This window comes from Babylonia areolata, chromosome 14 (assembly GCF_041734735.1).
Source record: "Babylonia areolata isolate BAREFJ2019XMU chromosome 14, ASM4173473v1, whole genome shotgun sequence".
Classification (NCBI taxonomy): domain Eukaryota; kingdom Metazoa; phylum Mollusca; class Gastropoda; order Neogastropoda; family Buccinidae; genus Babylonia; species Babylonia areolata.
Window position 1 is genome coordinate 6318728 of NC_134889.1, and position 25668 is coordinate 6344395.

General features: G+C 43.6%; 1 protein-coding gene across 6 annotated transcripts in view; it reads right to left on the reverse strand.

Annotated features, from left to right (window-relative positions):
* LOC143289772 (EVI5-like protein) overlaps positions 1-25668 on the reverse strand; it is an 82054-nt gene that overhangs the window by 43840 nt on the left and 12546 nt on the right. For all 6 annotated transcript variants that reach the window (XR_013056275.1, XM_076598891.1, XM_076598892.1 and 3 more), the window contains exons 2-9: positions 23305-23585; positions 21520-21716; positions 11466-11554; positions 9186-9410; positions 7725-7799; positions 4879-5004; positions 3773-3916; positions 1655-1744 (exon numbers count right to left, since the gene is read on the reverse strand). Coding sequence is in view for 5 of the 6 variants with exons in the window: in XM_076598891.1 (XP_076455006.1) it covers positions 1655-1744; positions 3773-3916; positions 4879-5004; positions 7725-7799; positions 9186-9410; positions 11466-11554; positions 21520-21716; positions 23305-23435 (1077 nt within the window). In the remaining variant the exon portion in view is untranslated. The remainder of the gene's footprint in view (positions 1-1654; positions 1745-3772; positions 3917-4878; positions 5005-7724; positions 7800-9185; positions 9411-11465; positions 11555-21519; positions 21717-23304; positions 23586-25668) is intronic.

The window sequence follows — 25668 nt, forward strand, 5'->3', positions numbered from 1 at the left end:
TATTGTATTGATTGTATTGTATTGTATTGTACTGTACTGTATTATATTGTATTGTATTGTATTGTACTGTACTGATTGTATTGTATTGTACTGTACTGATTGTATTGTATTGTACTGTACTGTATTGTATTGTACTGTGCTGTACTGTATCTACCAGAGGAGTGTGGTAACTGCAGGTGTCTTCATGTCCAGTATTCCACTGTACTGTACTGTACTTTACTGTACCATAGTGTGTTGTATTGCATTGCATTGCATTGCATTGTATCCACCAGTGGTGTGTGGTACCCGCACAAGTCCCTCCATGTCCACTATTGTATTGTATTGTACTGCATTGTGTTGTATTGTATTGTATTGTGCTGTGCTGTGCTGTACTGTACTGTACTGTACTGTATTGTATTGTATTGTATTGTATTGTATTGTATTGTACTGTATCTACCAGTGGCAAGTGGTACCTGCAGAAGTCCCTCCATGTCTAGTATTGTACTGCATTGTATTGAACTGTATTGTATTGTACTGTTTTGTATTGTATTGTATTGTATTGTATCATATTGTACTGTATTTTTATTTCTTTTTATCACAACAGATTTCTCTGTGTGAAATTTGGGCTGCTCTCCCCAGGGAGAGCACGTCACTACACTTCACCGCCACCCTTTTTTTTGTACCCTTTTTTTTTTAGCTACAAATACTGATACTAATACTGATAGTGGATGGGGAGAAAATATCGGTGGCTGAGCCGTGATTCGAACCAGCGCGCTCAGATTCTCTCACTTCCTATGCGAACGCGTTACCTCTAGGCCATCACTCCACCTGTACTGTACTGAATTGTATTGTACTGTGCTGTGCTGTATCTACCAGAGGTGTGTGGTATTGTATTGTATTGTATTGTATTGTATTGTATTGTACTGTGCTGTGTCTACCAGAGGTGTGTGGTATTGTATTGTATTGTACTGTGCTGTGTCTACCAGAGGTGTGTGGTGTTGTATTGTATTGTACTGTGCTTTACTGTATCTACCAGCGGCGTGTGGTATTGCATTGTATTGTAGTGTACTGTATCTACCAGCAGCGTGTGGTATTGTATTGTATTGTATTGTACTGTATTGTATTGCATTGTACTGTACTGTACAGTGATGTACTGTATCTACCAGCGGCATGTGGATTGTATTGTATTGTATTGTACTGTATTGTATTGTACTGTACAGTGATGTACTGTATCTACCAGCAGCGTGTGGTATTGTATTGTATTGTATTGTAGTGTAGTGTACTGTAGTGTACTGTATTGTATTGTAGTGTACTGTAGTGTACTGTATTGTATTGTATTGTACTGTACAGTGATGTACTGTATCTAACAGCAGCGTGTGGTATTGCATTGTACTGTACTGTATTGTATTGTATTGTATTGTATTGTACTGTACTGCACTGTGCTGTATTTTATCTACCAGAGGTGTGTGGTACGTGCAGAAGTCCCTCCATGTCCAGTACTGTACTGTATTGTATTGTGTTGTACTGTATTATACTGTATTGTGTTGTACTGTATTGTATTGCATTGTGTTGTACTGTATTATGTTGTACTGTATTATATTGTATTGTATTGTGTTGTACTGTATTATATTGTATTGTATTGTGTTGTACTGTATTGTATTGTGCTGCGAGGTACCTGCAGCAGTCCCTCCATGTCCAGAGCCAGCAGGTCCTCCTGACAGGTCTGCAGGATGGCCAGGGCGATACGCAGCACTGACTCCATGCCCTGCAACAACACAGTGCAATATGATGCAATGCAATGCAATACGATGCAATGCAATGCAATACAATGTCTCACTCCAATCTACCAGTGAGCTGTAAGAGCATGAGAAGAGGTGAAACAAACAAAAGAAGTGAAGAATCCTGTCCTCGGAGGCAAAGATTAAACAAACAAAAGAATTGAAACACCTGAAATCAGAGACAAAGATGAAACAAAAGAATTGAAGAACCATAACCTCAGAGATGAACAAGAAACAAAAGAATTGAAGAACCATAACCTCAGAGATGAACAAGAAACAAAAGAATTGAAGAACCATAGAACCATAACCTCAGAGATGAACAAAAAACAAATGTATTAAAGAACCATGACCTCAGAGATGAACAAAAAACAAATGTATTAAAGAACCATAACCTCAGAGATGAACAAGAAACAAAAGAATTGAAGAACCATAACCTCAGAGAAGAACAACAAACAAACAAAAGAATTAAAGAACCATAACCTCAGAGATGAACAAAAAACAAATGTATTAAAGAACCATAACCTCAGAGATGAACAACAAACAAAATAACTGAAGGACCATAACCTCAGAGATGAACAACAAACAAACAAAAGAATTAAAGAACCATAACCTCAGAGATGAACAACAAACAAAATAACTGAAGGACCATAACCTCAGAGATGAACAACAAACAAACAAAAGAACTGAAGAACCCTAACCTCAGAAATGAACAAGAAACAAACAAAAGAACTGAAGAACCATAACCTCAGAGATGAACAACAAACAAAAGAACTGAAGAACCATAACCTCAGAGATGAACAACAAACAAACAAAAGAATTGAAGAACCATAACCTCAGAGATGAACAAGAAACACAAGAACTGAAGAACCATAACCTCAGAGATGAACAACAAACAAACAAAAGAATTGAAGAACCATAACCTCAGAGATGAACAAGAAACACAAGAACTGAAGGACCATAACCTCAGAGATGAACAACAAACAAAAGAACTGAAGAACCATAACCTCAGAGATGAACAACAAACAAAAGAATTGAAGAACCATAACCTCAGAGATGAACAACAAACAAACAAAAGAATTAAAGAACCATAACCTCAGAGATGAACAAGAAACAAACAAAAGAATTGAAGAACCATAACCTCAGAGATGAACAAGAAACAAAAGAATTAAAGAACCATAACCTCAGAGATGAACAACAAACAAACAAACGAACTGAAGAGCCATGACCTCAGAGATGAAGATAAAACAAAAAATGACATGAAGAATCCTGACCTCAGAGACGAATAAATGAAATAAACAAAAGAATTCAAGAACTGTGACCTTAATTACAAACAGATGAAATAAACGAAGAAGGGAAGTGTATGTGTATGTATACATGCTTATGAAAAAAAAAGTATGTGTATGTATGTGCACATGTATGCGTATGTATATATGTGTGTTTTTATGTATCTGTGTGTATATGTATGTGTATGGATACATGTGTATATATATGTGGGTATAATATGTGAGAATATATATTTGTGTTTGTGTATGTACATGCATGTATATCTGTCTATCTATCTATCTATCTGTGTGTATGTATATCTATATATAAATGGGTGTATGTGTGTGTGTAGATATATGTATGTGTATATGTATGTATATACGCATTTGTATATGTGTACGTATATGTATATATATGTATATATGTGTGTGTGTGTGTGTGTGTGTGTGTGTGTGTATACTATGTGTTACACTGAACTTCTGTTTAAAAAAGAATTGGTTCATTATTTCCTGTACAAAACGTTTCAATGCACAGTGGGTTTTTTTTCTTTCTTTTTTTTTTTTAATTTCTTTGTTTTTGTTTGCTCCTTCGTCCTTTTCTTCTGACAAACATTTCTCCCTAATTCCCCTGTTTGAATGACCTTTTTTTGTGTGTTCGTTTAACTGTTATGATTTGCCGTATTGCTGCTACCTTTTTCAATGAATAAATGCAAAAAAAAAAAAAAAAAAAAAAAAAGAAGGGAAGAACCTGACCTCAGAGACAAAGAGGTCCATGACACGACGTGCCAGCGACAGAGGCATGGAGGTGGTGAACAGGGTCAGGAACCATGACGACGCGTACATCGACGTGTCAAAGTTCTGCGTCTGGAAGTGCACGTGTAGCGTGGGCAACAGCTCCTGCACACAGGTATGATCAGTCCTTACACACCTGTCCCAAATCTTGTGTGTGTGTGTGCGCGCGCGTGCGCGTGTGCATGTGTGTGTGTGTGCGTGCATCTGTGTCTGTCTGTGTCTGTGTGGGATGGGCGTGTCTATGTACATCTGTATGCCACTGTGTGTGTGTGTGTGTGTGTGTGTGTGTGTGTGTGTGCATTTCCGCTTAGCTCTCACATTCCTGCAGTAAAAAAAAAAGAAAAAGGGTACAGCTAAAAACAGAAGAAGCTATATATCTTCTATAAAGCCTTTATAAGAAAGCAGTTCTTCTCTACAACTGGCATCCTTTTTATATAAACAAAAACAAAAAAAAACAAAAAAAAAAAACACCTTTCTTTTCTACATCAAGGAATTTAAATGGCATGTTATATGCACTGAGAGGCCTTTTCATTTTTTATTTGTTTTGTTTGGCTAGTTTTTCCAGCTTTTTTTTTGTTTTTGTTTTTGTAATGAACAAAGTGCTTACTGACTTTGTGAACTGATGACAGTATGGCTCCTTCGAGGAGTACCCAGCAAAGAAGGGGAACGATTGTGTTTATGAACTAACAAACAGGGCATAATGGCCTCCCTTACCAACAAAGGCGAACATGCTCACACTTTTGAGAACACACCATCTCTCTTGCCTTTTCTCTTCATTCTCCTTTGCGATTCTTGAGCTTAAAGAATAGCTTGAAGTTAAATGTGTCCAAAGGTTACCACATCATGTTCTCTCTTTCTCTCTCTCTCTCCCTCTTTCTCTGCCTTTCTTCCCCCCCCCCCCTTTTTTTTTCTCCCTGTCTGTCTCCCTTTCTCTCTCTCTCTCTCCCTCTTTCTTTCCCTGTCTCTCTTTCTTCCTCTCTCTGTGTTCCTTTCTATCCCCCCTCCCCCCCACCCAACCTTGTCCTATCCCCCCCTCTCTCCACCTGTCACTTTCACTGTTTTCCTACCTGCAGGAGAAACTCCAGTTTGAACATGCACAGCCCCAGCTCCGCCATGCTGGGTTTGAAGAGCTCCCTCAGCCGGTACTCCTGCATTAGACGAACCAGCACTGCAAAAGCGTCCTCTTCTGGCATCTGTGGACAATGTCATCACGCCCTTATATCTCATGGTTTAAGTGTTGGAACTTTCAACTGGAGGGTCCAGGGTTTGAATCTCGGTAACAGCACCTGGTGGGTAAAGGGTGGAGATTTTTCTGATCTCCCAGGTCAACATATGTGCAGACCTGCTAGTGCCTGAACCCCTTCATGTGTACACACACACAGAAGATCAAATACACACGTAAGAGATCCTGTAATCCATGTCAGCGTTTGGTGGGTTATGGAAACAGGAACATACCCAGCATGCACACCCCCAAAAACAGAGTATGGATGTATACATAGCAGGCTAAATAAACAAAAACGGTCACACACATGAAACGTTGCATGTCTGTCTGAGTGTGCATGTGTGCGTGCCTGAAATCTGACTGAATGACACAGGAAACGACTGATGAGCACCCAATGGCAGCCGTCAGTCGGCTCTACTCGGGTAAGCAGCCTGTTGTGCAAATGACCCGAGTTTGTAAAGCACTTAGAACTTGGTCTCTAAGGATAGGCGCCATATAAGTATCCATGTCATCATCATCATCTGTCTTACCATGGTCTGCATTCAACATCATTGTACTATAACTAGAATCGAACTGTGGATCTAGTCATTCAGATGAGACAATAAACAGAGGTCCAGTGTGCAGCACGCACTTGGCGCACTGAAAAAGAACCCATGGCAACAAGAGTGTTGTCCTCAAGTAAAATTCTGCAGAAGAGGTCCACTCTGATAGGTACACAAATATATATATGCGTGCACTCAAGGCCTGACTAAGCTACATTGGGTTATGCTGCTGATCAGGCATCTGCCTAGCAGATGTGGTGTAGCGTATGTGGATTTGTTCAAATGCAGTGACACCTCCTTGAGTGACTGAAATTGAAACTGTAAAATCTTATCAAGGTCTGCATTCAACATCCTAGTACCAGCAAAGCTATAGTTTAAACTTAAGATGCAGACCACAAGTCATTAATAAAGCTGGTGACCTCACATCCTCCACCTGAATTCTCAACACAGGCACCCCACAAAGATGTGTTCTATCCCCACTGCTGTACTCATTATCTACACATGACAGTGCAACTCATAATGAATGTAACACCAAGGTCAAGTCTGCTGATGACACTACTCCAGCACTGATCACAAACAACGATGAATCAAAATACTTGGTAGAAGTCCTGACACACGTCAGCTGGTGTGATCAAAACAACTTAGAACTCAACACATCGAAACCAAAAGAAATGATTTTAAAGCAACCTCTAACTGACATCTGTGTCAATATATTGTCACACCGTCACATCACTTGTGTAACAGGGCAGAGATCAGGTTGGGTTCAATAGACAATAGGTCATATGACCGGAAGAACATAAAATCAATAGGTCATTTTGAAAATCAATAGGTCAAATATCACCCGTCCCGGGCTTTTTCAAACTTTAATAATGTAATACACTGGCCATTCTGGTCATTCAGAAGTCTACGTTCAGTTTTCCCGGAACTGCACTCGGTTAATGCAAAAGTGGGAACGCCAATTCTTCTCGCCGAAGCTCGCGAAAGGCAGCGATAAAGATTCGTTTCGGATTTCGTTTCGTCACGGATCCGTATTTTAATAAACCAGTTTATAGTCATTTCCTGTAGGAGCAGACGACAAAGCGATCGCGATCGTTAAAGAGAGAGAGAGAGAGAGAGAGAGAGAGATGGTTACTTTGGTTGACCGACTGGTCATAAAAACAATAAGTCATGTGACCTGGCAACTTGAAAAACAATAGGTCATTTCAAAATTAAATGCGTCAATGACCGATGACCGATGTCGAACCTGATCCCTGACAGGGTAATACGAAGGAAGACGGCAGAATGGTTAAGATGCTTATCTGCCAATACAGGGTCCACGAGGGCCTGGGTTCTTCTTCTGCGTTCACTCATATGCACACGAGTGGGCTTTTACGTGTATGACCGTTTTTACCCCGCCATGTAGGCAGCCATACTCCGTTTTCGGGGGTGTGTGCATGCTGGGTATGTTCTTGTTTCCATAACCCACCGAACGCTGACATGGATTACAGGATCTTTTAACGTGCGTATTTGATCTTCTGCTTGCATATACACACGAAGGGGGTTCAGGCACTAAGCAGGTCTGCACATATGTTGACCTGGGAGATCGTAAAAATCTCCACCCTTTACCCACCAGGCGCCGTCACCGTGATTCGAACCCGGGACCCTCAGATTGACAGTCCAACGCTTTAACCACTCGGCTATTGCGCCCGTCGGGTCTGGGTTCAAATCCCGATCTTGCACTTTCTCCCAAGTTTGACTGGAAAATCAAACTAAACGTTTAGTCATTCAGATGAGATGATAAACCAAGGTCCCAGTCTCGCCCTTTCTCCCAAGACTGACTGGAAAATCAAAGTAAGCATCTAGTCTTTCGAGATGAGACGATAAACTGAGGTCCTGTGTGCAGTACGCACATGGCACAGTAATTGTGAACAGACGATGAACTGATGAGAAGAAGCATCAACTCATTAAAAAAACAGAAAAAAGTTTTTAAAAAAATCAAACACAAAAAACAGTGGTAAAAAACTTGTTTTTTCTGTCTGCTGCTTCTTTTACAGTTATGCATGCGTGTGACTGACTGGGTGTGAAAGCGCTTTGATTTGTCTCTGCACAAGATTTAGCGCTACATGAATACTAATGAATATAATCATTTCTATTTGTCCACACCCATTACCTCCATGAGCAGCAGTCCCACAATGAAGCCGCTGCCCTGACAGTAGCCAACCTCGCGGTCATGCAGGGAGTAGGCCTGAGCAGCACGGCCACCAACACAGCAAAACAAAATGATTCACTTCAACACCACCTAACTGTATCAAATACAGCTTATTGCAGACTCCGCACAACACAACACGCAATGCAATACACAAGACGCAATGTGATAAAACACAAAATACAACACGTAACACAACATACTGTGCGACACAACACAACACAACACAACACACAATACAACACAACACACCATGCCATACGACACAACACAACATGCAATACAAAACAACACGCAATGTGATATAACACAACACAACACACAATACAACACAACACAACACACCATGGAACACAACACAGAATGTGATACAACACAACACAACACGCATACAACACAACACACAATACAACACAACACAACATGCCATACAACACAACACAACACACAATGTGATACAACACAACACAGCATGCCATACAGCACAACACGCAAAACAACACAACACACAATGCAGCACAACACAACACGCAATACAACACAACACACCGAAACACAACACAGAAAACAACACAATGCAGTCCCAAACCAACAACACGACACAATCAAAAACACAAGGCCACACAACACTGCACCATGCGGCCCCACAACACAACTTGATGCAACAATGCAACGAAGCACAACGCAACGCGACAAAAAATCACAATGCGTCACAACACAACCCAGCCCAATACACCATAAACCACGACAATACAAACACAATCAAAAACTTTCCCCAGATCATCCCACACCAGCCCTGCCTCCACCTCCCCACTCCCACAAGCACCATCATGACAACCCCCCCCCCCCCCCCACACACAGACCTCACTCCCTATCCACACACCTCAGCCACCACCACCTCCCACCTCCCCACCCGCCCCCCAGACCTCCCCACTCTCCCACCCATACACACTCCCACCCCCCCTCGCCCCCATCAGGACAACCCCCACCCCAAAACCATCATCATGCCCCCTCCACACACACACGTACACATTCTCACCACCACCACCCACCGCAACAACCACCACCATAATGACACCCCCACACCCCAACAAGACAACCCCCATGCCCTTCCCCATTCCTCCCCCCCACCCACCACCATCAACAGCCCCTCCCCCCCTCCCCCATCTCCTTCCCCCCAACCACCACCATCACCCCCCCCCCATTCCTCCCCCACACACACACCCACTCCCCACACCACACAACCCCTCCACCACCATCACCATCACAACCACCATCATGACACCCCCCTCCCCCTCCACACACACACACTCCCCACACCCCAACCATCATCATACCTCCCCACTCCCTCCCTACTCCCCCTCCACACACACACACACACACTTCCCCCCATGCCCCCCACCACTCCCACCCCCACAAACACACCTTCATGACGTTGAAGAGGCTCTCCTGACCGAAGCCGTCCTTCTCCTTGAAGAAGTCATGGTCGGGGAAGGTGCGGGCGATGTCTCGGCGGATCAGCTTCTCGCAGGGCGAGGTCTTCTTCATGTAGTCGGCGTACAGCTTCTTGGAGGGGGAGTCGTGCACGCCCAGCAACAGCTGCCAGGCGATGCCGCGGAACTCGTGGGGGATGCCCTTCCTCACCAGGTCCTGAGGGGATGATGAAGGGGTGGGAGCGAAACATGAGAATGTGTGTGGTGAGGGGTGACGATGGGTCGTGGAGGGGTGGGGGGGGCAGGGTGTGTGTGTGTGTGTGTGTGTGTGTGTTCGTTCATTCGTTTAGTTAAGCATCTTTTCACTATCAGTGATATTAGACGTATGTGTGTGTGTGTTTGCATATGTGTGTGTGCATGTGTGTGTGCGTGTGTGTGTGCATGTGTGTGTGCGTATGCATGTGTGTGCATGCGTGTGTGCATGCATGAGTGTGTGTGTGTGTGTGTGTGTGTGAGTGTGTGTGCATGAGTGTGTGCGTCCGCGCGTGCATGCGTGTGTGTGTGTGCTAGTGTGTGTGTGTGTGTGCGCGTGTGCGTGTGCATGTGTGTGTGCGTGCATGCATGCATGCATGCATGTGTGTGTGTGTGTGCGCGTGTGTGTGCATGTGTGCAGGCAATGCCTGTGAATGTGGGGGATGTCTTTTCTCACCAGTTGCAGGCACTTTGGGAAACCATGTGGGTCGTCAGTTGTTATTTTTGTGTGTGTGAAATTAGAGGAGGAAAGGTAGAAAAATGTGCTGGACAGGAAAAAAAGTCACTGTTTGTGTATGTGAGTGAGTAAATATGACCGTATGTGTGTGGATGTACGTGTGCACGAACATGTGCCTGTATGTGTATGTGAGCTCATCCATGGGTTTAAAGTGAATGCTGTGTGGATGACACAAGTTTACTGCTGGTCTGTGTCACTTTTGTTTCTTTTATTTTTATTTATTTATCTATTTTTTTAGCATGTAAACTCATTTTCTGTTTACAAATGTCACAAATGGCAGTGTTATGAAAATGTCTGACAAAGCAACACTCGAAATTGTTGTTAACACAACATGTGACAACAAATGTCAAACATTCAAACACACACACACACACACACACCTCCCTCTGGCCATGGACACGACAGTGCCAAAGATAACAACAGGAAATCACCACAGATAAAAACTAGGGCTGGGAAAAATTTGCTCTTCTCTTCCTGTGCATTCATTTCCTTGAAACAGTTACTGGTGAACACGTTCACCAAGATTGTCCTGTATCCTCTGAAACCTGTGTTTTGAAGAGACTCCTCTGTGGTAAAAGACAGCAACAAAAAATAAAAGCATCTCTCTCTCTCTCTCTTTTACCCTCTCTACTTTTCTTTTCTCTAGCTCTCTCTTCCTCTCTCTCTTTCTCCATGTGCATGCTTTAGTTTCAAAATGTGTCCATGTATGTATTTGAACATCAGGCAGCCTCTCCACGATTGATAATGAACATGATGCTTTCATTTAATTCTGTTTCTTTACCATTTTCCCTTTTCATTTTCTTTCTTTGTTATGTCTTTTCCCTACATTTTTTTCTTTTCATCTTTTAATTCATCACCCCCCTCTCCCCACCCCCCATTTTTCCCTCGTTTGAGCGCTAGATAAAAAATTTTAAAAAATTTTTGTTTAAAATCTGTTATCTTCTTGTTGTTCTGCTGTTTATGCATACATGTTTCATGTTTTCTGAATGAAGATTTCTTTGTATAGTTCTTCTTCTTCTTCTTCGTTTGTGGGCTGCAACTCCCACGTTCACTGGTATGAACACAAGTGGGCTTTTACATGTATGACCATTTTTACCCCGCCATGTAGGCAGCCATACTCCATTTCCAAGAGTGTGCATGCTGGGTATGTTCTTATTTCCTTAACCCACAAACGCTGACATGGATTACAGGTTCTTTAACACGCATCTTTGATCTTCTGCTTGCGTGTACACACGAAGGGGGTTCAGGCACAAGCAGGTCTGCACATATGTTGACCTGGGAGATCAGAAAAATCTCCACCCTTTACCCACCAGGTGCTTTACTGAGATTCGAACCCTGGACCCTCAGACTAAAAGTCCAACGCTTTAACCACTCAACTACTGCACCCATTGTTTGAATAATAAAAATCATTGTTTGCTTGTTCTGTTCCCTTCAGGTACAAAAAAACGTTCACTAATTTAAAATAAAACAAATTTTTTAAAGAAAAGAAAAGAGAATCCTCACCTTAAGATAGGCGGTCTTCTTTTTGACAGAGTCCCAGTCGTTGACGATGCGGCCCCACACCTCCCACAGTGTGTCACTGGTGATGCTGGCTGTCGACCAGAACACTGCTGGTTAGGGCCATGTGGTGATATGATACATGGATATGTTACATATATCACACACACTGCTGGTTGGTGCCATGTGGTGATATGATACATGGATATGTTACATATATCACACACACTGCTGGTTGGTGCCATGTGGTGATATGATACATGGATATGTTACATATATCACACACACTGCTGGTTGGTGCCATGTGGTGATATGATACATGGATATGTTACATATATCACACACACTGCTGGTTAGAGCCATGTGGTGATATGATACATGGATATGTTACATATATCACACACACTGCTGGTTAGTACCATGTGGTGGTTCAATACATGGTTATGTGATATATATCACACACACTGCTGGTTAGGGCCATGTGGTGATATGATACATGGATATGTTACATATATCACACACGCTGCTGGTTGGTGCCATGTGGTGATATGATACATGGATATGTTACATATATCACACACACTGCTGGTTGGTGCCATGTGGTGATATGATACATGGATATGTTACATATATCACACACACTGCTGGTTGGTGCCATGTGGTGATATGATACATGGATATGTTACATATATCACACACACTGCTGGTTAGAGCCATGTGGTGATACAATGCATGGTTATGTGATATATATCACACACACTGCTGGTTAGAAACATGTGGTGATACAATACATGGTTATGTGATATATATCATATACACTGCTGGTTAGAAGCATGTGGTGATACAATACATGGTTATGTGATATATATCATACACACTGCTGGTTACAGCCCTGTGGTGATTTGATAAATGCTATGTGATACATATAATATACACTGATGGTTAGTGCTGGACAGAGTTGTAGTGATACAATATAAAGGCAAAAAAAAAAAAAAAAACCCAAAAAAAGGAAAAAAAAAAGAGACTGACAGGGAGAGAGAGGGACAGAGATGTAGCGATACAATATATACACACAAAGAAAGACACTGACAGGGAAAGAGAGGGACAGAGATGTAGCGATACAATATATACACACAAAGAAAGACACTGAAAGAGAAAGAGAGGGACAGAGATGTAGCGATACAATATATACACACAAAAAGAAAGAGAGACACTGACAGGGAAAGAGAGGGACAGAGATGTAGCGATACAATATATACACACAAAGAAAAACAGTGTCAGGGAAAGAGAGGGACAGAGATGTAGCGATACAATATATACACACAAAGAAAGACACTGACAGGGAAAGAGAGGGACAGAGATGTAGCGATACACTGACAGGGAAAGAGAGGGACAGAGACGTAGCGATTCAATATATACACACAAAGAAAGACACTGACAGGAAGAGAGAGGGACAGAGATGTAGCGATACACTGACAGGGAAAGAGAGGGACAGAGACGTAGCGATACAATATATACACACAAAGAAAGACAGTGACAGGGAAAGAGCGGGACAGAGATGTAGTGATACACTGAAAGAGAAAGAGAGGGACAGAGATGCAGCGATACACTGAAAGAGAAAGAGAGGGACAGAGATGTAGCAATACAACATATACACACAAAGAAAGACACTGACAGTGAAAGAGAGGGACAGAGATGTAGCGATACAATATATACACACACAAAAAGACACTGACAGGGAAAGAGTGGGACAGAGATGTAGCGAGACACTGAAAGAGAAAGAGAGGGACAGAGATGCAGCGATACACTGAAAGAGAAAGAGAGGGACAGAGATGCAGCGAGACACTGAAAGAGAAAGAGAGGGACAGAGATGCAGCGAGACACTGAAAGAGAAAGAGAGGGACAGAGATGCAGCGAGACACTGAAAGAGAAAGAGAGGGACAGAGATGCAGCGAGACACTGAAAGAGAAAGAGTGGGACAGAGATGTAGCGAGACACTGAAAGAGAAAGAGTGGGACAGAGATGTAGTGAGACACTGAAAGAGAAAGAGAGGGACAGAGATGCAGCGATACACTGAAAGAGAAAGAGAGGGACAGAGATGCAGCGATACACTGAAAGAGAAAGAGAGGGACAGAGATGCAGCGATACACTGAAAGAGAAAGAGAGGGACAGAGATGTAGCGAGACACTGAAAGAGAAAGAGAGGGACAGAGATGTAGCGATACAATATATACACACAAAAAGAAAGAGAGACACTGACAGGGAAAGAGAGGGACAGAGATGTAGTGATACAATATATACACAAAAATAAAGTATACACAAAGAATAAAGTATAAGATCAGCACTCTGAGTTATAAATGTATTCACAAATCTGCCCCTTCCTATCCTTTGTGGCTGCCTTCACCTCTACACTCCATCTCGCTCTCTACAATCAGCTTCGGATCCACTGTGTTTACGCACACCCAAATTCAAACACTCCACTGTTGGACGCTGTTCTTTCTCAGTCTCTGGACCTTGCATTTGGAATGAACTTCCTCTTTCGCTTCGTCAGGTCTCCGCACTCAGCTCTTTCAAGTCTAGCCTTAAAACCCACCTCTTCACAAAATAGCCTCCATCCCCTTCCTCTTCCTCGTCTTCACTTTCTTCAGTTTTAGAGTTATGCATGCGTGTGAATGACTGGTGTGAAAGCGCTTAGATTTGTCTGTGCATAAGATTCAGCACTATATAAATACTATTATTATTATTATTATTAAGAGAGGGACAGAGATGTAGTGATACAACGGGGGAGGGAAACATTTGGTGCCTCGGTAGATCTGGGGAGTACAAAGCTAGCTTGCAGTCCCAAATGTTGAAACATTCGATAAAATGTTGAAGAAATCTGGCTACCAAATCACACCATGGTTTTTTGTTGTGTTTTTTTACATGTTTGTGTTGGTCGGTTGGTCGGTCAGTTGGCTGGTCGTTTCTAGGCTCAGAGCCTCCCATCTGACCCTTTCCCTGTTGAAAGGATAATTGTTTGCACGCTATTCTTGTCCATTAATCACCTCTCTCTCTCTCTCTCTCTCCTTGCTATCTCTCTCCACCCCTTGTAAAACAAACACAGCTATCTTCATAGTCTTACCTACCAAATAAAACCACCCCAGAAAAATGACTTGAACTCTCCAAGACCTCTGTATTAATGCCCATTGATTTGTCACACATGAATGCACTCCATTGGTCATGGCCTCTGTCCTCCTTTGCCCCCTCCCCACCTCCCCTCCCCTCCCCAGCAGGAAACGACAAGTGCGATTTCTATCAAATCATCAAGGCCATCTTCACCGCAGTCCTTCTCATTGTAAAGGCACTTTGAATGCTGGTCAATGGGTGCGCGAGTCTGGTGGTCAGAATGTTCAACTGTCAGTTTGAGGGTTGTGGGTTCAAATCCTGGTTGTGATGCCCAGTAGGTAAGAAAAGTTGTGGGTTTTTTGTGTTTTTTTCCAATCTCACAAGTCAGGAGTACATGCAGACTTGTTGCACTGTGTCTTGATTCTCTGTGTTACGCCCACACCTTCTCTGTGTCATGTTCACACCTTCTCTGTGTCATGTTCACACCTTCTGTGTCAAGCTCACACCTTCTCTGTGTCAAGCTCACACCTTCTCTGTGTCATGTTCACACCTTCTCTGTGTTACACTCACACCTTCTCTGTGTTACGCTCACACAAACACAAAAGAGGAAAAGATCCTACCAATCCACATCAGCATCCAGTTGTTTATGGAAACATAAACATACTGAGTCTGCACACCCCGTAAAACATAAGTACGCATGTAGTATAAAAACAGTATACATGCAAAAAAAACCAACCAAACTCTTTTGTAGATCTATACAAGTCAACAAGTGAACTGCCACATGCACGTACAGAAGAAGAAGAAGAAGAGTCGCCACTCCCACACCTCCTGTTCCAAAAATTGACAGAGGAAGAATCAAAATACCGCACAACTCCCAACCCCTTTGCCTCCGCCCCCACTCTCCCCACCCAAAAAAACAACAACAAAAAAACAACCAAACAAGAACAAACAAACAAAAAATCACCACGGTCAACTGGGTTCATCTCCACTTTTATTCATTCAGTTCTGTCACACTGGGATCCTGTTGTAGTTAAAGGATCCATGTGATTTGGGATCCTGTGTAGTTAAAGGACTGATGTAATTTGGGATCCAGTGTAGTTAAAGGATTGATGTAATTTGGGATCCTGTGTAGTTAAAGGACTGATGTAATTTGGAATCCTGTGTAGTTAAAGGATTGATGTAATTTGGGGTCCTGTGTAGTTAAAGGACTGATGTAATTTTGGATCCTGTGTAGTTGAAGGATCAATGCATTTGGGATCTTTGATGTGATTTGGGATCCTGTGTAGTTGAAGGATCAATGCATCTGGGATCTTTGATGTGATTTGGGATCCTGTGTATTTTAAGGACTGATGTAATTTGGGATCCAGTGTGGTTAAAGGATTGATGTAATTTGGGATCCAGTGTAGTTAATGGATTGATGTAATCTGGGATCCTGTGCAGTTAAAGGATCAATGCATTTGGGATCTTTGATGTGATTTGGGATCCTGTGTATTTAAAGGAGTGGTGTAATTTGGGATCCAGTGTAGTTAAAGGATTGATGTAATTTGGGATCCAGTGCAGTTAAAGGATTGATGTAATTTGGGATCCTGTGTTCACATAGAGAGATAGAGGGAGGGGGAGAGAGACAGAGGGAGAGAGGGGAGGGGGGAGAAGAGAGAGAGAGAGTTGGAGAGAGAGGGAGGGAGAGAGAGGGGGGGAGAGAGAGAGAGATGCATTTGGGATCTTTGATGTGATTGGGGATCCTGTGTAGTTAAAAGATTGATGTAATTTGGGATCCAGTGTAGTTAAAGGATTGATGTAATTTGGGATCCAGTGTAGTTAAAAGATTGATGTAATTTGGGATACTGTGTAGCTGAAGGATCAATGCATTTGGGATCTTTGATGTGATTTGGGATCCCGTGTATTTAAAGGATTGATGCAATTTGGGATCCTGTCATTTGGCAAAATGTGCAATGTTCTGACAATTAATACCATTTCAGTGCAAATTCAGCAGATAAATGTTATTTTTTCTGTTCTGACTGGTTGTTTCTTTATCAAGTGAAAAACGTCTGATATCGAAACCTCTCTGTGCGTGTGTGTATGTGTGTGTGTGTGTGTTTGTGTGTATGTGTGTGTGTTGTGTGTGTTGTGCGTGTGTGTTGTGTGTGTGCGTGCATATGTTCGTGTGTGCGTGCGTGTGTATGTGTGCATTTAGAGACAAAGACAGAGCAGTGAGTAAGCATGCTAACTTTAGTGCTGCTGTAATGTAGCAAACAGGAACTCTTCCCTTCTAAGGCCGTGGTTATACTGAACCGTGCAACACACGCCGCACGTTTTACGGCGCAAATTAAGCGGCGCATGTGGTTATGCTGAACCGTACCACACACGCCGCAGGTTTTGCTTGCGCTGATGCAATACCCGCGGAAACAGGCACATACATATGAGAAAATGGCGCTAACGAGAAAGAAGAAGCTGCTTTTGTGGTGGTGGTGGAGAAAAAAACAATTGGGCAGAAGAAATCGTCGATTTGCCGTTCATCCCATCAACAAAGTGCGACACCTTCATGGCGCATATCATCATCTTATGCCCCAGCTATGGAGTGATGAAGAGAAATTCGTGGCGTATTTTAGAATGAAACCAGTGGTTCTTGTCGTCTTTGTTATAGATAAAAGTTCGAATCCTCACTGCAGCGATCAACCTCTCGTCGTCCATGTTGGAAAGGAAGTGTCGTTATTTAACCAAAAAATCAAGCACGAGTTTAGTCCCTTTTCACCCGTGCGGCCGCGTGCGCTCGGTTTGCACGACCGTGCAAAACGCGGCGTAAAATTTACGGGTCCAAGACGGCTCAGCATAACCACATTCACCCGTCCCCAGTAAGCCCAGAGAAGGATTTTCCTGAAACCGAACGCGCAATTTGCGCCGCAAAACGTGCGGCGCGTTTGGCACGGTTCAGTATAACCACGGCCTAAAAGTGGGAGTGTCTGACCTGTCCACCACCCAATATGCCCACAACTCTCTCTCTCTCTCTCTCTCTCCCCCCTCTCTCTCTCTCCCTCCCTCTCTCTCCAACTCTCTCTCTCTCTTCTCTCCCCCTCCCCTCTCTCCCTCTCTCTCTTTCTCCCTCCCTCTATCTCTGAGTGAATTTGAAGTGCATGTTGTACGTAACTGAAGAAAATGTCTGAGCAGTGTGCAGTTTGCTGGTTCTGCCAGTGTACATGCAAGCAAGCACACACACACACACACACACACACACACACACACACACACACACAGTGAACCTTTACCCCTTCCTCTCCTTCATCCCCCACACACACACACAATACGCTTATAGTGACGCACATGCAGAACCACACATACACAGTACGGTCACACACAAATACACTCACACACACCCACACACACACACACACACACACCACTCCTCCCCCCACTCACACATACACACACACACAACCCCACAGACAATACTGACAATAACGTGCAGTACCAAACAAATGAGCCTGATCACCAGACCATCCAACCCCAATAGATCAATAATGTTCCTAGTTACCAGGCGAGCAAGCCAGGGCGCAGCCTGTTGATCAGTGTTCCTGTCACCCCGTCCGTCCCATCCACATATCTGTTGTGCACGTTCGTGCGTGTATGCGTGTGTATGCGTGTGTATGTGCCAGTGTGTGTGTGTGCATGCATGTCTGTGTGTTTATTTATATCTATTTGCTTTCATGTTGTTTTTTTCCCTTTTTATTTTACATTTCATTTTATTTCTCTATCTATTTGCTTACTTATTTTCATCTTATTCTAGTTTTAGATTTATTCACTTATTCTAATTTATTCATAGATTAATTTGATGATTTATGTATGTTTGGTTTTGTTTTGTTTTGTTTTTCTCAAGGCCTGACTAATTGCGTTGGGTTACGCTGCAGGTCAGGCATCTGCCTAGCAGATGTGGTGTAGCGTATACAAAATTTGTCCGAACGCTATGGCGCCTCCCTAAGTAACCAGACCGAACCGAACCAGACCAAACCGTCCTTCCCATCCACACACACATGACCCAGAACCGATGGGAGACAATGAGCAGAGCGGCCCTCTCTGTAGGAAAACAACTCTCGTCTCTTTTCTCTTTCACAATCAATGGCAAGAAGAGATCCCGAGTCTGTTCTTCTTCTTCTGCTCCTGTCTGGCCACACCAAACATGGACACACTGATCTGTTTTGTTTGTTTGTTGGTTGGGTTTTTGTTCATACATCACTACTCTATGGAGGGAGGGAGTGGAGAGGGGGGTTAGGGGAGGGGGGGGAGGAGGGGGTAAAGTGATAGGTTTGTAGAAGAATGGGAGGAGGGAGGGAGGTTATGCTGATGGTGGTGGTGTGATGGTAATGGAGGTGGTGGTGGTGACGGTGATGGTGATTGTGGTAGTGGTAGTGGTAGTGGTGGTGGTGGTGGTGGTGGTGGTGGTGATGGTGATGGTGATGGTGGTGGTGGTGGTGGTGATGGTGGTGGTGTGATGGTAATGGTGGTGGTGATGGTGGTGGAGGTGATGGTGATGATGGTGATGGTGATTGTAGTGGTAGTGGTGGCAGTGGTGGTTGTAGTAGAGGTGGTGGTGACGGAGGTGGTGCTGATGGTGATGACGGAGGTGGTGGTGATGGTAATGGTGGTGGTGATAGTGGTGATGTTGATGGTAGTGACGGAGGTGGTGGTGATGGCAATGGTGGTGGTGGTGGTGATAGTGGTGGTGGTGATGGTGGTGAAGGAGGTGGTATGGGGGATCAATGTGCTAGGAAGGGGGAGGCAGGATGAAGGGAAGATGACAAAGAGAAGAAATTTGTCACACCAACAATTAGTATACAACACATGCACACACATGTACAAACACACCACACACACACACACACACACACACACACACACACAAATACATACATACACAAGCATGTGCACACACACATACACTTAGGGATGCACACACACACACAAACACACACACACTCACACACACACACACACACACACACACACCACACGCACGCACACACACACACACACACACACACACACACACACAAACACACACACACAGTGTCACCATACAATGGGCGGCAGTCCCAGTCTTCTCAGTGGCACACACAGCATATTCAACTCAGTGAAAGTAGAAGCTATCATTGATTAAAACACACACCTGTCTGTACACCTCAGCAAACTCACACCTGTTTGCACACCTTAGTAAATAACCTGTTTGCAAACCTTAGAAAGTAAATACTTGTTTATACACCTTAGCAAACTCACACCTGTTTGCACATCTTAGTAAACACCTGTTTGTAAACCCTAGTAAATAAATACCTATTTACAGACCTCAGCAAATACACATCTGTTTGCACACCTTAGCAAACTAACACCTGTTTGCACACCTCAATAAATACCTGTTTGCAAACCTCAGTAAATGAACACCTATCTATACACCTCAGCAGATACACATCTGTTTGCACACCTCAGTATATACCTGTTTGCAAACCTTAGTAAATGAACACCTATTTGTACAACTCAGAAGATACATATCTGTTTGCATACCTTAGTAAATTTACACCTATTTTCACACCTTAGTAAAGACACACCTGTTTGCTCACCTGAGCAAATACACACCTGCTTGCACACTTAATCAAATGCACACCTGTTTGCACACCTTAGCAAATGCACACCTTTATCAAATCGCCACATACTGACAATGACCCAGTCTTCACAGATAAAGGCTCTCTGATTCTGGGTACACGTAGAATGAACAAAGTACCTTAATCAGAATCAACACCAGAACTTATTTGTATATTTTGACGGTTTCACAACAGGTGCAATAGCCGAGTGTTTAAAGCGACGGACTTTTAATCTGCGGTTCCCGGGTTCGAATCACGGTGACGGCGCCTGGTGGGTAAAGGGTGGAGATTTTTACGATCTCCCAGGTCAACATATGTGCAGACCTGCCAGTGCCTGAACCCCCTTCGTGTGTATATGCAAGCAGAAGCTCAAATACGCACGTTAAAGATCCTGTAATCCATGTCAGCGTTCGGTGGGTTATGGAAACAAGAACATACCCAGCATGCACACCCCCGAAAACGGAGTATGGCTGCCTACATGGCGGGGTAAAAACGGTCATACACGTAAAAGCCCACTCGTGTGCATACGAGTGAACGCAGAAGAAGAAGAAGAAGAAGACGGTTTCATGACGGGTGCAATAGCCGAGTGTTTAAAGCAATGGACTTTTAATCTGAGGTTCCCAGGTTCAATCTCGGTAATGGTGCCTGATGGGTAAAGGGCGGAGATTTTTCCAATCTCTCGGGTCAGCATATGTGCAGCCCTGCTTGCGCCTGAAACCCTTTCGTGTATACTCAGAAGCAGAAGGTCAAATACGCACGTTAAAGATCCTGTAATCCATGTCAGCATTTGGTGGGTTATGGAAACAAGAACATATCCAGCATGCACACCCCTGAAAACGGAGTATGGCTGCCTACATGGTGGGGGTAAAAACCGTCATTCACGTAAATGCCCACTCGTGTACATATGAGTGAATGTGGGAGCTGCAGCCCACAAAGAAAGAAAGTATGGCCACATATGTGTCATCTATTGTGAGGTTGACAACCTACAATTTATCGGATTCCTTAGACTGCGCCCGGCGACCTTATATTTGATCTTGATTCATTGATCTTTGCCAGCATATTCTTGTGGTTGTGTTATTATTACTAGTAGTAGTAGTAGTAGTAGTAGTAGTAGTAGTAGTAGTAGTGGTAGTAGTACTTCTTTTTGTTTCTCTGTGTGTGTGTTCAACAATGTAAAAATTGAATAAAAATGTTTGAAAAAAAGAAAAAAGAAAAAGAAGACGGTTTCACACCACCAACCTCAGCACAACAGTGAAACCGTCAAAACATACAAGTGCGCTTCATTCTTACATTCAGAGTTGTGCAATAATGTGTTCTGCAACATAGTCTCACCTTCGTCTCCATCGTAGGAGAGCTGGTTGCTGAACTGACTGGTGGAGGAGTTGGAGGAGACCACGCTGGCTTCAGAACCCTTGCGGGAGTGGGAGGGGCTAGCGGCGGTGGGGTGGGCGGGGCTTGTGGCGGGCTGTGCGGAGTTGGCTGTGCCGGTCACCAGGGTGGGGCACGACTTCTGGTCCATCTCCAGCTTCCTGTCGGGTGGGGAGGGAAAGTGCATTATCATTCTTTAATTTATTTCTTATCATCATTCTTTCATTACAGTTTCAGTTTCTCAAGGAAGTGTCAGTGCGATCAGACAGATCTATATACGCTACACCACACCTGCTTGGCAGATGCCTGACAGTAGCATAACCCAACAAGCTAGTCAGGCCTTGAAGTGCATGCGTGTATATTTGCATACATGTCCGAGTGGATTCTTTCTACAGAGTTTTGCCAGAGAACAACACTTTTGTTGCCATGGGTTCTTTTTCAGTGCACCAAGTGCGTGCTGCACACAGGACCATGGTTTATAGTCTCATTCAAATGACCAGATGCTCAGTTTGATTTTCTGGTCAAACTTGGGAGAAACGGCGACAGTCAGATTCCAACCCTGACTGACTCTCATGGACACTGAACTGACAGATGAGTGTCTTGTCCATTCTGTCACCTTGCTCCATAATCTTTTATTACACTGAAAAGAAGAAAAAAAAAGGAAAATAATGATAACATTGTATGATCCTTGAGCCGTCTCAGCAAAGCTGGAATCACCTTCAGAATGCTGAACAACATGTGGAGATCCCTCCCCCCCCACCCCCCCCCCAGGTCAGCACCGACACCATGCTGAGAATTGTGCACTTTCCACCCTACTCTGTGGCTCAGAATGCTGGAGGATGACAGAGTGATATAAAGAAGTTGTCAACCTTCCACACACAAAAAAATATACCTCTAAAAAATCCTGTGAATCTGTCAACCTTCCACACCAAAAAAACCTCAAAAGAATCCTGAGAATCTGTCAACCTTCCACACCAAAAAAACCTCAAAAGAATCCTGTGAATCTGTCAACCTTCCGCACCAAAAAAACCTCAAAAGAATCCTGCGAATCTGTCAACCTTCCACACCAAAACAACCTCAAAAGAATCCTGAGAATCTGTCAACCTTCCGCACCAAAACAACCTCAAAAGAATCCTGCGAATCTGTCAACCTTCCACACCAAAAAAAACTCAAAAGAATCCTGCGAATCTGTCAACCTTCCACACACACACACAAAAAAAAACCCTCCAAAGAATCCTGCAAATCTTCTGGCCCAGTACCACCTCCAAACAACAACTGTTCACCACGTGTAGTCACAAGAACATGGAGACCATCATCATGAGAAGGTGGTGGAAATGGATTGCACACGTCATGCAAAGAAAAGCATGGCAGCATCGCTCAGACAGCCCTTCAGTGGACACCAGAAAGTAGACGCAAGAGAGGAAGACCCAAGAACACCTGGCGCAGAACAGTGGACAGGAGAATTCAAGACCCTGAAGGAAGCACACCTGGGGTCCTAGTGATGGTTCTTCAGTGCTGATCCTCATGACTGAAGGCATAGTGAGCAGTAAGCACGTAAATACATTACAAAGAAAATAACTTGTATATTTGATTTAATTACATAACTGAACAGTTATAATCTGCCAGGATTACTTTTAAGTCTAGATTTTGAAAAAAATGCATATGACTCTGTTAGCTGGTCTTTTGTGCTTAATTTCATGCCTGCTTCTCACCTGTGGACCAGCACAGCCAGGTAAAAATCTCTCTCACCTGTTGGCCTCCTCCAGCTTGGCCAGAAGCCTCAGCTCCTCATCACACAGGTTGGACACCGGGTTCCCTCCGACCCTCCCCTCCCCCTCTCCATTCTCCTCCTCCCGCACCCCGTCAGCAGCAATGTCCATGACCCCTGCCCTGTCCTTGACCTCCCCACGTCCCCGGCAGAAGCAGCAGTGGTGACCGTTGACCTATGCGAAGGTGCTGGCCTTGACCCGGATTGTCTGGCCCTGCCTCCGTCTGCCATCAAGAGGAAGGGCTCTCAGCTGGACCGGCGCCTGTGGAGTGGCAAACAGATGGAAAGCATCAGTTAGAATACTTGGTATGGACTGATTTAGTATGGACTGACTTGGAATGAACTGATGTAGCATGGACCAACCTGGTTTGGACAGGGTTTGGACTGATTTAGTACGGACTGACTTGGTACGGAATGATTTGGTATGGATTGACTTGGTATGGCACTGATGTGGCATGGACTGACTTGGTTTGGACTGGGTTTGGACTGATTTAGTATGGACTGACTTGGTAAGGAATGATCTGGTATGGATTGACTTGGTATGGACTGATGTGGCATGGACTGACTTGGTTTGGACTGGGTTTGGACTGATTCAGTATGAGCTGACTTGGTATGGACTGCTCTGGTATGGACTGACTTGGTATGAACTGATGTGGTATGGACTGGTGTGGCATGGACTGACTTGGTATGGGCTGATTTAGTATGGACTGACTTGGTATGGGCAGATGTGGTATGGACTGTCTTGGTATAGGCGGATGTGGCATTGACTGACTTGATATGGACTGATTTGGTATGGACTGACTTGGCATGGACTGATTTGGTTCTGTTATGGTATGGTCGGACTTGTGTGTGGTATGGACAGACTTGGCATGGACTGATGTAAGAACTAACTTGGTATGGACTGACTCGGCATAGACTACTTGGCATGGGCTGATGTGATACGAACTGATATGGCATGGACTGACTTGGTACGGGCTGATGTGGTATAGACTGACTTGGTATAGACTGACTTGCCATAGGCTGATGTGGTATAGACTGATTTGGTATGGACTGATAAGGTATGGGCTGATTTGGTATGGACTGACTTGGTATGGACTGATTTGGTATGGATGGACTTGGCATGGACTGACTTGGCATGAACTGATTTGGTATGGATGGACTTGGCATGGACTGACTTGGCATGAACTGATTTGGTTTGGACTGAAGTGGTATAGACTTATGTGGCATGGACGGACTTGGTATGGACTGACTCGGTATGAAATGACTTAGCATGGACTAAGTATTGAATGATGTGGTATGATAAAATATACCTTAAAAAAAAAAATTGTAGCTGCAAAAACAGAACTAATAACTGGCAAACAGAGGGGAAAAGAAAAATCCATTTTTCCATGTCTACAAGTGTGTTTATTCAATAAACAAGTATGATGCTTGTGTCAGCATACCTCTCTCTCACTCTCATGAAAGCACACATGTACATGCATGCCTGCATGTAAGTATGTGCTTGCACACATGCTCTCTCCCTCTCTCCTTCTCTCTCTCTCAATCTCTCCCTCACACACACACACACACACACACACACACACACACACAATCTTACATATTGATGGAAAGAGCAGGTTGAGGAATATAACCATTCTGTCACTGTCAGTGAAAAACCAGCTGATCACAGAGATAATCCATGCTGAATGTGAATAAATGGAGAAAAGATAAACTGTGTGCATGTGTGAGATAGATATACAGAGGCTGTGTGTGTGTGTGTGTGTGTGTGTGTGTGTGTGTGTGTGTGTGTCCGTGCACATGTTTTTGCTTTGCTCATGAAACAAGTAATGCTCTGTGTGTAACAGTAAAGTATGGATTATTCAGTATCATTACAAAGTCTACAGTAGAAAGAGAGGCAGGGATAGACAGAGACAGAGACAGAGACACAAAGACAGAGAGAAAGAGAGAGAGAGAGAGAGAGAGAGAGAGAGAGAGAGAGAGCGTCATTGAGTCAGAGATCGACAGAAGGAGAGAGAGATGCAAGACAGAAAGAGAGAGACAGAGATGGGGGAGAAAGAGGGGAGGAAGAGAGAGAGAGAGAGTGTGTGTGTGTTTTTGTGTGTGCGCATGTACATTTGCTTTCTAGAGACTTTTACAGAATCATAGGAGTTCTATTGGATACAGGATCACTACTGGCTGAAGCAATGAAAACATGATAAAAAACAACACTTTATTCATCACCCTCTATTTTACAACCACTTTTTACCCAAGGGCATTTCTTCTTCTTCTTCTTCTTCTTCTTCTCCTCATTATTCATAATACTTCATACAAACAAGTCTTTGTATTATTCTGAAAACTGATTTGAA